The sequence below is a fragment of the Perognathus longimembris genome, chromosome 6, assembly GCF_023159225.1.
Source record: "Perognathus longimembris pacificus isolate PPM17 chromosome 6, ASM2315922v1, whole genome shotgun sequence".
Taxonomy (NCBI): domain Eukaryota; kingdom Metazoa; phylum Chordata; class Mammalia; order Rodentia; family Heteromyidae; genus Perognathus; species Perognathus longimembris.
The window spans coordinates 6,355,700-6,369,372 of record NC_063166.1 but is presented as its reverse complement, the minus strand read 5'-3'; the positions used below and the strand labels follow the sequence as shown (position 1 = coordinate 6,369,372).

The window sequence follows — 13,673 nt, the reverse complement described above, 5'->3', positions numbered from 1 at the left end:
GCAGCTGCCCCGGCGGGCGGGCAGAGCCAGGCTCCACCTGTCCATGCTGGACACCTCCCCCTGCCCCGGCCCCCCCCCCGCCCCCAGCCCCCCTGCCCCCGGCCCCCATGTTCCACAAGCACAGAGAACGGGTGCCCCGTTGCCATCTTCTTGCCGTGGTTCATAGTTCCTGGAATTATGGAAGGTGCTGGTGGGTGGCTTTCTAGAACTTTCCGGATGGCTCCAAGGATGTTGAGAATGGACCGGAAGGGCTCAGGGGCTGAGGCCAGATAGGGAAAGCCAGGTGTGTGAAGCACACCCAGGCCATCGGGCCATCGGGGCGTGAATCCTTGTTTAAATGCGCAGGGCATTATTGTTTTGCTTTTCTCTTTCTCCACCGGGCCATGGCAAAGCAATGAAGCACAATGACAGTGCCGCCCACCTTGTTTACAGGGCCTGGGAGCCCAGAGCACATGGCCAGGAAAGACGCCTGTCCCGAGGGGGAATGGGTGACGAAATAACTCCTTTGATCACAGAAATGCTTGCCAAATAAAAATATTTACCTTAAGGAAAGGACTTGTCTCAGAAAGCATTGGTAAAGCTGCGTGCACGTGTGTGTGTGTGTGTGTGTGTGTGTGTGCGCGCGCGCATGCGCACGCAAGCAAGAGCATACACCAGGGCTTGAACTCAAGGCCTCATGTATTTAATTTTTCACTCAGGCTAATGCTCCACCACTTGACCTGTAACTCCACTCCTCTTTCTTTGCTGGTTAATTGGAGATGAGTCTCTTGGATTTGTCAGCCCAGGCTGGCAGAGCTCAGATCCCCCCTCCTGAGTAGCTGGGGTGACGGCTGTGAGCCAGCAGCTCCCGGCCCAGCCTTTGCTCGAAGGGATGATGAAGGAGAACAACTCCCATTAACACACAGACCCGACTCAATAGCTCCGTGCCCAACCGACAATGTCAAAATACCACAGCCACGGGAACGATCAAAACATAGCAGGTTGTGATCAAAGAAGATACTTATCTAAAGGAATGCTTAAACTAAATGTTCTGTTCTAATTTCCCAATATAACTATCCATTATGGGGTCTGGGAATATGGCCTTGCCCCATATACAAGAAGCCCTGGGTTCGATTCCTCAGCACCACATACACAGAAAAAGCCAGAAGTGGCACTGTGGCTCATGTGGTAGAGTGCTAGCCTGGAGCAAAACAAAGCCAGGGACACTGCTCAGGCCCTGAGTTCAAGCCCCAGGACTGGAAAAACAAGCAAGAAAAAATACCCATTATGGTAGAATACCTGCTGCCTTTTTCCACTCATGTTTGTGCACTGTCCTTTCCTTTATTAAATACCAACTGGTTAACAACCCCCCCCCCCCCAAACGCTGGAACTGGGGCTTGGACTCAGGGCCTAGACACTGTCCCTGAGCTTTTCTACTCAAGTCTAGCACTCTACCACTTGAGACACAGCTACACTTTTGGCTTTTGGATAGTTCACTGGAGATAAGAGTCTTAGGGACTTTCCTGCCCGGGGTGGCTTTGAACTGAGATCCTCAGGTCTTCGTCTCCTGAGTAGCTAGGATTACAGACCTGATTAAAGGTGCCTGGCTCACTTTTTTAAACCGACCTTGACAAAACTTGGAGGTTCCGTCCATTTCCTTTCTGCCCTCAGCATTATATCCCAGTACCCACAGCCACCACCTCCCACTCAGATAAAGTGTCTGCACCTCACTATTTGCATAGGACAGCGCAGCAGCGAGCCTTTGTGCAGTGAGGTTTTTTAAAGGGACAGGCCGTAGGCAGGTGGCCGTGTATGAGCTGTGACCACAAGCGGACTTGCAGAAGCAAAACTGGCAATGGGCGGTGACAGAGAGCAGTCCTCAAACCAACGACATCAAAGCTAGTGGCTAGGAAGCACTAAACAATAAGCTGTCAAAACTGCATTAAAGCTAATTGCTAGAAGCCATAAACAAGTTGTCAAGACAACACTAAAGCCAGTTGCTACGAAGGGACATCCCAGCGGGTTCACGTTTTTGGACTCTTCCATATCTTATATAGTTCCCACACTGGAGATTTATTCCTGTTGGCCAAATGGGACTTACTGCTGCTGACCAAGCCACGGCCCAGATCCTTGCCCAGCAAGCTGGGTTTCACAGCGGCCGGGCTGGCTCGAGGACTCCTCCTAAGAGCGATCTCTGGAGTTTTCTCACTGAGGGCTTCTGCCTTGAATATTTCCCCCCGTTTCTGATATACAGTGTTTCTGTCCTGCCTCTGATTTTACACCGCAGTGCATGGCGGGGGGGGGGGGGGGCGGCGGGAGAGGAAGTCTGGCCCGAGCATTGCGTAAGGTTTGCCAGGAACTGGAAGAAACTGCCCCTGGCAGCTCTGTGGCCAGCCAGGATGGTTATCTTTCCAGGAAAGTGTAGCTCACCTCCTGCTCCTCTGTCTTGGAGAAAGTGGGGCAGGCCAAGGAGGGGTGGGGCCAGTCCCGGTGGGGGGACAGGAAGGTGGACAGGAGAGCTGATCCTGGGAAGGAGGGAGGGAGGGAGGGAAGCGAGAGCAAACTAGACTTCACCCCTGCCCAGGGCTTTCGTAGTAAGCATTGACTAAATAGCCTGTTTGCTTTCCCTGCCTCTCCAGCCTGGGAGCCCTGGAACTACTCATTCTGACTTCTTATCAGAGGCCTGGCAGGTCAAACAGATGGCCCCGGGCGCCAGTCCAAAGGTCCCAGAGTGGTATAAACAATCCCTCAGCTTTCCCCAACCTCAACTGGTGCTGTCACTCCAGCCCTGTCTCGGTCCTGTTAGGATTTTTCCTTTGGGGGGGCGGGGATGTTGTTTTGTTTGCTGGTTAATTGGCCATGGAGTCTTAAGGATAGGATGTTTCTGTCCCAGCTGTCTTCAAACCTCCCTGGTCAGATCTCAAGCTCCCGGGCAGCTAGGATTCTAGGCAGGAGCTACCATGCTGGCCATGACAAGCGTGTGGCCAAGCCCGGGGCCTTCTCAGGACAGGAAATAGGCAGGTCCCTACTCTCGGGGCGGGGGGGCGTGCATTCTAGTGTGGAGGCAGACAGTGAACCAGAGGAAGGCGGAAGGGATGGCCAGGTGGATTGGAGGTGAGCTCAGAGAAGGGGGAGGTCACGGCCTCCAGGTGTGCCAGTGACCTAGGTGACGCAGGTACTGGGTGCAGACTTAAACAGGTGGGGGCATCTGCACGGAGCCCTCCCGGGGGTGGACTTACAAGGCTCAAGTGGCTCATGCCTCTAATCCTAGCAACTGAGATCTGAGAGTTTGACGCCAGCCCAGGCAGGAAACTCCATGAGGCTCCCTATCTCCGATGAACCAGCAAAAAAGCTGGAAGTGAAGGTGTAGCCCAACTGGTGGAGTACCCACTTAGACAGAACAGGCTAAGGGACAGGGCCCAGGCCTTGAGTTCAAGCCCCGGGACAGGCGTAGATTGCAAAACAAAAAACAACAAGACCCACCCGAAGGGCATGGGAAGCGTGCCCTGGACCACGCGTTGTTTCTGCCCTGAGGAGCCGGGCACGGTTCACCCTGGCCGCGGTGCCCGAGCTCCTCCCAGTTTCACCACACACCTGACTGGAGCCCATCCACCCCAGCCCGGGGCACCGTGGGTGTGGGCGGAATCGGGGAGCCATCTTTGCCACAACTTAAAAAAAAATTAATTCACTCGTGTTATTATCGAGGTGACGTACCGAGGGGTTACAATGACAGGTGTCGGGTGACGGTCCCTCGCCCCCCCCACCCCGCCCCTTCTCATCCTCGGTCCCTAAGTTCTGTGCCCCCCACCCGCCCAAAGATATCCATATGAAGACGCTAAGGTAAAAATACAGAATCATCCAAAACGGTTTCTAAAAAGTCTTTTGTTGCCATGTCTTGGCGTTCATTTCAGTGTGCTCATTGCTGTAAATACGAGGGGGCATTCAGTCACGGTGCCTGTGTGTTTCCCTCCTAAGAGGATCCGCTCTGGCCTCCCTGTGTGTATCTTGAACCCTGTGTAACTTCTCACATGCCAGTGCTTTGTAGATCGAACGTCCACATACCAGGGAGAGCATGCGCTGTCTGTCCCTCTGAGCTTGGCTTACCTCCCGTAGCATTACTTGTTCTAGCTCCATCCATTTCCCTGCACGTGACATTATTTTCTTCTTCCTACTGGCTGCTGCCACAGCTTTTTACCCTGTATTTGTTACCATGAAGACAGGCAGCGAGCTTGTCAGGACTGGGCAAGGCAGTGGCCCATCTGCAGGGGCGTCCACGTCACGTGGCCACCGAGTGGGAATCCCTCTCCTTTCGCCTTCTTCCGCTCTAGGTCAAAGACGCCAATGTTGGCATCAGGGACATCTCGGTGAGGAGGAGGGCCGGAGGGCGGCTGGTGCTTCCAATACTGACCTCACCGGGCAGGCCGGCACCCGGTGGGGTTACCAGAATCCTTGACAGGGTGCCAAAGGGAAGAGCCCAAGCTTGTTATCCCGACTAGATGTTTACAATCATAGCCTTGGGTCCAACTCAGAGTTCAAAGAACAAATGCGCGCCGGTGCCGCCCCCATCTGCCCGGCAGTGAAGCAACACAAACCCTGTGGCGGCAACTCCTAAGTTATCCTTTTCATGATACCTTATATGCAATGTGCCAGGAAAAATAATTAACAAGGCAATAGCTCCCTCATGGCTAGCTTTGTCTAATGGGCCAGACTTTCCTGAGAAATCCAAACCTAATTAAGATCAGTGACTTAGACAGAAATGAGTGACCTAACTACATAGAAGGCTGAGATCTGAGGATTCTGGTTCAAAGACAGCTCGGAGAGGAAAGTCCAATTAACCAGCAAAAAAACAGAAGTGAGGGGCTGGGAATATGGCCTAGTGGTAGAGTGCTTGCCTTGCATGCATGAAGCCCTGGGTTCGTTTCCTCAGCACCACATACATAGAAAAAGCCAAAAGTAGTACTGTGGCTCAAGTGGTAGAGCCTTGAGCAAAAAGAAGCCAGGGACAGTGCTCAGACCCTGAGTTCAAGCCCCAGGACTGGCAAAAAAAAAAAACCAACAACCTAGAAACGGAGCTGTGGTTCGAGTGCTAGCTCTAAGTGAAAAAGCTAAAGGACAGCACCCAGGCCCTGAGATCAAACTCCAGAACCAGCACACACACACAGACACACAGAACTCTAATTAATACATGTAATCAAAACTAATGTGCCTTAGCCGTAGAGCGCTTGCTTAGGATGCATGAAGCCCTGGGTTTGGTAAGGATAACAATGCTATATGCAAGGCGTAGAAGGAATCTCATAATATATATACCTCTCAAGAACTAGGGTTACAGCTGGGTTCTGGTGGCTCATGCCTGTAAATCCTGAGGATCTGAGGATTGTGGTTCAAAGCCAGCCCTGGTAGCAAAGTCCACGAGACTCTTATCCCCAATCAACCACAAAAGCCAGAAGTGGAGCTGTGGCTCAACTGACAGAGTGCTAAACCTTGAGCACAATAGCTCAGGGACAGTGCCCTGAGTTCAGACCCTAGGACCAGTACAAAAAACAGAATAAAATGCTAAGGCTGCCTTGGAGCATTCGTTACTGATGTTTGTTTCTTAGGTGGGACTGAGGTCGGAGCTCGGGGTCTCGTGCTGGCCCTGCTTCGGCGCGTGGCAGATCCTCCACCACTGGAGGCAGAAGCTCTCCCCTGCTGTTTTGGTTGGTGATAATGAAGCCTGAACGCAGGGCCAGGGCATTCACTGTCCGAGTGTTGGTTTTGTGCTCAAGGCTAGTGCTCTGCCACTTGAGCTACAGCTCCACTTCCAGCTTATTCGGTAGTTGAAGATATGACTGTCACGGGCTTTCCTGCCTGGAGCTGGCTTTGAACCTTGATCCTCAGATCTCAGCCTCTTGAAGAGCTAGGGTGACAGGGGTGAGCCACGGACACCTGGTTGGCTGGTTATTTCGGAGATGGAGGTAGCTTTTCTGTCCAAACTGTGATGCTCTGGATCTCAGCCTCCTTAGTGGCAAAGATCACAGGTGTGAGCCATTAGTGGCTGGCTTTCTCATTTTTTTCCCCATATTATTTTCATTGTATGTGTTTTAGGGGGTGGAATGTAACAGATGAATACCTAGATACCCTGTGTCTGGCTCCAGTCAGGATGGTCAATATTCCCGTCTCCTCATTATTACTTTGCATTTGGAACGCTTCTGTTTGTTCTTGATAAAGGACTGCGAAAGTGCTTTTATGTGTCTGTCTAGAAGGAACTTCTGTGTTTTATCAAAATAATTTCCTGTGCTCCATGTTGATCTCATTGTTTTTTATTACTTAAGAAAGCTCAGGACAAATGGTTTGTTTCACACAGGCACAGTCCCGGATTCAGCCCACCACCCAACAAAACCGTAAAGTCACAAACACGGGAAGGTCTTCGACAGTCATGTAACCTCTGGGTTGGTCTTTCGTCCTGGCCTCTGTTGGCATTCTTTCGTCAAGATCTGTCTGATTTCTTCAAGTGTTCCAAATCTCCCGACTGTTTTCAAACTCAAATTCTAAATTGTCTTTAAACAACAACACATAAAACCTCAAATGAACTGAGACGTCCCAGATGGACTTCTGGAATATCTCAAAATCAATTGCCCTAAGTCCTCGTAAAAACAGAGATGTGAAACTAATAAATAAGCCTCCCCTCTCCATAGTGCTCCCCTCAATGCTGAGGATCAAACCCAGGGTCTCATGTTTTATGGCTTAGTTGTGCACACACACACACACACACACACACACACACACATACACAATATTTAAACTCTAGTAGGAGAGGGCTGAGGAGTTTGAGCAGTGGAGTACCGGCTTAGCCCTGGGTACTGCCAAAACAAATAACAAAAAAAATGAATTTGTTTTTCTTAATTAAAAGTACCATCTAGGGCTGGGAATATGGCCTAGTGGCAAGAGTGCCACTGGGTTCAATACCCCAGCACCACATAGAGAGAAAACGGCCAGAAGGGGCGCTGTGGCTCAAGCCGCAGAGTGCTAGCCTCGAGCAAAAAGAAGCCAGGGACAGTGCTCAGGCCCTGAGTCCAAGGCCCAGGACTGGCAAAAAACAAACAAACAAACAAAAAAGTACCATCTAGCCAGGTGCGGGTGGATCATGCCTATAATTCTAGCTTCTCCAGAGACTGAGATCTGAGGATCATAGTTCAAAGCCAGCCCAGGTAAGAAAGCCCATGAAACTCTCATCTCCAATTAACCACCAAAAAAGCCAGAAGTGGTGCTGTGGCTCAAGTGGTAGAGTGGTAGCCTTGAGCACAAAAGTTCAGAGACAGCACCCAGGCCCTGAGTTCAAGCCCCAGGATTCACACACACACACACACACACACACACACACACACACACACACAACCAGCTAGAGCTGGGGTTGTACTTCAGGGACAAAGAACACTTGTTTAGCATGCACAAAGCCCTGGGTTTGATCCTCAGTGCCCAAAACAACAAAGACTAAGAAAGCCAGGTACCACCGTCTCACACCGATACTCCTGGCTGCTCAGGACGCTGACATCTGAGGATCCTGGTGTGAAGCCAGCCCCGACAGACACATCCAAGAGACTCCCATCTCCAATTAACCAGCAAAAAGCTGAAAGTGGAGGTGGGGCTCAGCGGTTAAAGCACCAGCCATGAAAGAGAGCAGAAGGCCCCAAGTTCAAGCACGCGCGTGCACACGCAAACCAACCCTCCAGTCATTGACAATGTATAATCACAGTTAATGCTGCACTTATGTAATCAGTCTAGCCAGTTTAATAAGACTAGACATATTGCAAACAAATTAGTCTTGCCATAATTATCTTATGTAGAAATGTGGATGCAGGTAGAGAGACTATTATCCTTCAACAGAAAACTATAATGAGCTGTTATTCGAGCCTAGAGCTGTCCCTTTATCTACCTGTGCATTGGACTAGATGCTGGACTCTAGTCTCCTCCAATAGCTGACTGTGACACCGTGAGCGACATTGCTAATTCCTCATGCCTTTTGGGCTCCGCAGCGTCACATCCCCGGAGGCACTGAGCCAACGCTGACGGATTCTTAGGAACTCTTGAGAAATCAGCAGAACAGCACGAGCGAAGGCAGCCTTCCTGCTCTGGGACTGCGAGGCAAGGAGGTTCCACCAGACACATTCCAACAGCTCCCAGGCCCTGAGTTCAAGCCTTAGGACAGCACAAAAACAAAAACAAAACAAAGCTCTCAGGCCAGGGGCTGGTGGCTCACGCCTGTCATCCCAGCTACCCAAGAACCTGAGATCTGAGGCTCGCGGTTCAAGCCAGCCCAGACAAGGAAGTCTGTGAGACTCTTAGCGCCAATGAACCACCAAAAAGCTGAAAGTAAAGCTGTGGCTCAAGTACTAGAGTGCTAGCCTTGAGCAAAAAAAAGCCCAGGGACAGCACCCAGGCCCTGAATTCAAGTCCCAGGACTGGCACAAAACAAAACAAAAACGATGCAATTGGCTGCAGTTCACACTCAGAAACCGGCTGATCATCTCCTCCAGTCATTAGCTTTTGTTTTTCTTTCATTTCATCGGGTTCTAAGACAAACTGCCAGCCCAGATTATAGAATGTGAAACTTTGGGGGAGAGTATCAGGTAAAGCGGGAGTGTCAGAGCTCAAGACACAACAACCTAAAAATTAAATCTTAGGAGACCAGAATACACCATCCCAAATTTGTATTTGTTGGTTATTTCAAGCTAGTTGTTTGTTTATTGTTGGTACCAGGGTTTCAACTTTGGACTTCACTCCTGCTCAGCTTGCGTACTCCACATGAACCACATCTCTAGCCTGTCTTTTTGCTGTTATTCTGGAGAGGGAGACTTGCGGATTTTCCCGCGTAAGTTGTCTTTAAGCTTGGGTCGGCAGGTTTCAGCCTCTTGACAGCCTGGATTCTAGACCTGCGCCACTGGTGTCTGACTGATCTGGGAGACGTTGGTTCAGCGTTCAGTGGTGACCAACGATTTCTATTCCAAGGCCTTGACGTTTACAAGGTCAACGTCAGGGCCACTACCTCATCGGAGTCCCGCAAGGCAGAAATTAGTCTCATCTGCATAGGAACAGGAGGTAGAAATCCAGCCGGCTCGAGCCGCCTCCAGCATGGGAGGGCGAGGGAGTGGGTGGAGATGGTGAACCCGTCTCCTTCTCCCTGCCCGCTCTGCCCTTCTGCTGTGCCCCACTGGGGGAGGCCTTGTGCCCTCCCTCCTCTGCCCCCAGGGAGGGCTCCAGAGTGCCCGTCTGGCTCCTCTTCTCCTGGCCCTAGTCTTACCGCAGTAGCCTGGGGTTGGGAAGTGTGGCTAGTTTGGGTGGGGTTTTTGTTGTTGTTGGTGGTGGTGGTGGTGGTCATGGGACTTGAACTTAGGACCTGGATGCTGTCCCTGAGCTTTTTTGCTCAAGGCTAGAGCTCTACCACTTTGAGCCACGGCGCTACTTGTGGTTTTCTGGTGATTAACTGGAGATAAGGGTCTCACAGACTTTCCCACCCAGACTGGCTTCAAACCATGATCCTCAGATCTCAGCCTCCCGAGTAGCTAGGAGGAGAGGCGTGAACCACCGGCTCACTGAGGATTGGCCCAGTGGGTCTTACACAGGGCGTAGTCAGATTTCTAGCCAGAGGTCCAACAAGTCAGGTCCAGCCACTCATCTTAATCCGCCAAATAAAGAAGCAAGTGGTGCAGGGCAGAGAAAGGAGATCTGTGTGGAATGGCATACCACAGGAAAAGGCAAAGCAAGCATGTCAGTCCGTCATCACCATGCAGACAGGAGCCTCGCGCTTCAATAGTCTCACACCTGTAATCCCAGCTGGTCCAGAGGTAGAGTAGGGAGACTGAGGTTTGAAGCTAGCTGAGGGGGAAAAAGAACAACAAAGTGAACAAGACCCCATATCAACAGATAAAGCCAGGCAGAGTGGTGCAAACTGTCTATGCAGAAGGAAGATGACGATCCAAGGTCCAAGTGGGCGAAAAGTTCAAGACCTTATCTGAGCAAGAACTAAAGCAGAGAGCAAGTTTGAGGCCCTGGCCAGGCACCGGGGGGCTCATGCCCGTAACCCTAGCTCCTTGGGAGGGTGAAGCCAGACTGGGAAGGAAAGCCGTGAGACTTCTCTCCAATGAGCTGTGGCTCAAGTGGTAGAGCACCAGCCTTGAAAGAAAGAGCTCCGGGACGATGCCTAGCTCCTGAGTCTGGGCCCAAGGACATGTGCACACACGTGCACGCACACACACACACACACACACAACTGAATGGAGGTGAGAGGTATGCGTGACTGTCCCCGCCACGCCATCACTGGCCCTCCAGATGCTGGTGACCTCAGGGTTGGCCCGGCAGGGCCTTGTTACCAGAGGAGGCAGTATTGCCTGTGAGGAGGCAGTTTGGACATTGATCCGTCAGTCCTGTCCTCCTGGCTTGCAAGGTAGCTGCTAGATGGACTGCAGGAGGGAATGGCTCAGGGCAGTGGACGCAGCTAGGATGGAGCCAGGGATGCCGGGCTGCCAGGTGCCCTTTGCACATCTGCAGACCCCCAGGAAGCGTCAGTGTTTTTCAGCAGAAGCAGTGTCTAAGTTCCTGTGCAGCTATCCGCTCGGACACCCGCCCAGTTCCTCCCAGTAACTGAGGTAGCAGATGAGAGGCCCGGTGCTCAGACTACTGGAATGCCCCCACATTCCTTCCCCTTCTCCTCCCAGACTCCAGGGAAGTCCAGCTTGGTGGGCCCCTCCCCCCTCAGCGGACCAGGTGCGGGACCCCAGCTGTCTCTTGTTGTCACCCCCCCCCCTCAGCAGGCTGAGCTGGGTGGGGCTACCCAGAGCTGGGTTCGGCTATGTGGTCTCCTCCGGAGGCAAATCGAGCCAGAGACTGGTGCTGAGATCTGTTGTGACCGGTGAGAGCAGCCGCGGAACGGTGGGGTTGGCGGTGGGGAGGCCGTGGAGGGCAGGTATGGGTGGATCAAGAACTTCCAAAAGGAAAAGGGGAAAAGCCAGGGGCCTGGTGGCTCCCGCCTGTCATCCTAGCTACTCAGGAGGCTGAGATCTGAGGATGGTGGTTTGAGTTTCCAGCCCAGGCAGGAAAGTCAACGAGACCAGCAGGAAGCTGGAAGTTGAGGTATGCTAGAGGGACACGGTCTTGAGCTGAGAAAGTTCAGGGACAGCACCCAGGCCCTGAGTTCAAGCCCCAGCACTGGCACACACACAAAAGAATTGCCTGGGAACGAGCCTCGCCGGATGGAGGCTATGCCAAAGGAGGGGGGTGATTAGAGGAGGAGGGCGCCCCCCCCCCCCCGCTCCCAGGTGGAGCTCTGGAGGCTGGGAATGGCCAGCGGGGGGTCCCGGCCCCCGCCCCGCCCCGGAGGCTTCGCCAGGGGGAATCGGGGCGGGAAGCACCGGCCTGGAGCCCGGCTCGCCCCGCGCTGCCTCCGCAGGTGCCGAAGCCCGGAGCCCGGCTCGCCCGCGCCGACCCCGCCATGCCGGCCCCGCTGCTCCCGCTGCTGCTCCGGGCGCTGCTGTCCCGCCTGCTGCCGCCCCTGGCGCGCGCCGCCCGCCGGCGCCTCCGGCCGCCGCGGCCGCTGCTGCGCCGCCTGGCCCAGCGCCTGCGCTCCCGGGCCGCGCGCGAGGCCCTGCTGGGCTGCCTGCTCCTCGTCCTCAGCCAGCCGCAGCCGCCCGAGGCCGCGGAGCCGTCCCCGGCCGGCCGGCGGGAGCGGGGCGCGGGGCTGGGCGCCCCCAAGTGAGGCCTCGCCTCGTGCCGCGGCCTCGCCCCCCCCCCCCCCGCGCCCGGGCCGCCGACCGTCGGGGCGCCCGCGCGCGCGCCAGGCGGGACCCCGCTCGCTCCGCCGGCCGGGCCGGGTGTGGCCGGCCCGCCCCCGCCGCCGGCACCTGCGAGGCCTCCGCCCTCCGCCCCGGCCCGTCGGCTAGGCCTGGGGGAGGGGGCCGGCCTTCCGGACCCGCGGGCCCGCAGGGCTGGGGAGGAAACGCGGCCGGCCCGCCGGGAGACGCGCGGGTTCCCCCCCCCCCCCGCCCCGCAGCACCCCCCGTCGGAGCGATCGGACCCGGCGGACGGCTCACTAAACAAGTTGCGCAATGCGCATGCCTCGGGGCACCCCCCCCCGCGCCTGGCCGGGCCGCGTGCGGGGCCGGGACCCCCCCCACGCCCCCTCTCCGCCCTCACCAGCCGGCCTTTCCAGAGTCTTCCCTCTCACGAGAAACAAGATGGCACCGCCGGGACCCCAGGGCTCGGGACGAGCCGGGCACGGCGGGAACCTGGCGGCTGGAGGGGGCGGCCCTGAGATGGGGCCCTGCGGCCCGGGGGGGGGGGCGGACTCGCGGGGTCCTCGCGGGGCGCCCCACTCCGGACGGGGTGCGGGGCTGGAGAGACCGAGGTGAGGTGCCATGTGGGGGGGGGGGGCGGGCGGGTAGGTGTTGCTCTGGTTCCCCGGCTCCCCGCCCGCGCCCCGCGCCCCGCGCCCCCAGCCCCGCGGACGCCCCCGGGCCGGTCCCGCCTTCACCGCGGGCCCAGGCACCGGGGCCTTTGCCCTTCCCGCCGCGTCCCCGGGCCGGCGCGGGCGGCAGGGACCGGACCGCCCCGGCCGGGAGCGGGGAGGGAGGGCGTCCGGCCCCCAAGTCCGGAGGTCGGGGAGGACGCAGACGCCGCGGGTGCCAGGGGGAGGGGCCCGGGCCGGGCCTCAGGGGGCCCGGCGGCCTTGCTGGACGGCGCGGACCACCCTAGGGACCTGCAGGCCCCCCTGGCCGCGGGGCGGAGGCCGGACCCTCGCCGAGGCGGGAAGAGCAAGCTCGGACCTGACCTAACGCGGCTGACACGCGCTCACCCCTCGAGAGGCCCGCGCTGCGCTCCTCGTGGGTCACTCCGGCTTTGAACCTCTGTCCGCCTGTGGCTTGTGCAAGACCCTGCGTTTGATCCTCAGCTCCGATAAAGAAACAAAGCCGAGCGGAAACCTGCATTGCATTAAAATGTCTCCTGGTTACTGCATTTTTTTTGGGGGGGGGGGGTCTCCCTGCATTTGGCACCTCAGGCCAGAGCCTCCCGGGTCCACCGCGGGCTGCAGCGATGTCATCACGACGCCCTCCCTTCCCAGGCCGAGCAAACACAGACGGTGACAGCTAGGAGCGGTGTGTGATAGGACAAGCCTCCCGGGCCAGGGGTGGGGGGTGCTGGAGTCTGGGGCAAGCACCGGAGCCGTGGTCAGCGGGCCCAGCCCTTCCCACCCCACCGCTGGGTCAGCCACCCTGGCACTCCCGGGAGAGGGGAGAAGATTGCACAGAGGGGGGATAGGACTTGGCTAGAAAACTCCAGGCCCCAGCCTGTGTGCATGTGGCTGCTGGGGCTGTCCAGCAGAGGGCTCCGCGGAGGACACCGCCAGGGCGTGGGTGCTGGCTGCGGCCCAAGCCAGGAGCAAGCCAAACGGGCTGGCTGCTCTCCAACAAGAGCCCTGGCTGTTGCCCTCCACTGAGACAGACCGCCAGGCCCCCGTGGGAGTGGAAAGAGGAACCAGCCTTCCCCAGGCTGGCAGGGATTCTCGCCCTTTCCCTCCCCTTTGCTTCCACTTCCAGCTCCGGCTGTGGCTGTACACAACTGTGACCAACTGGCCCGCCCCCTCGGTGGATCTTGATGACCACGGTGCCAGCCACGCCCACAGAGTCAGAGCTGGGAAAGCAGGAGAGAGGCAGGAGGCCAAGGGA

At 56.2% G+C, this 13,673-nt stretch overlaps 1 protein-coding gene across 1 annotated transcript; it reads left to right on the top strand.

Annotated features, from left to right (window-relative positions):
* The first annotated feature begins 11,443 nt into the window (after nt 1-11,443).
* Mymx (myomixer, myoblast fusion factor) lies at nt 11,444-11,707 on the top strand. The gene has a single exon (XM_048347544.1). The coding sequence runs from the start codon at nt 11,444-11,446 to the stop codon at nt 11,705-11,707; it is 264 nt and encodes an 87-aa protein (XP_048203501.1).
* The last annotated feature ends 1,966 nt before the right edge of the window (nt 11,708-13,673 follow it).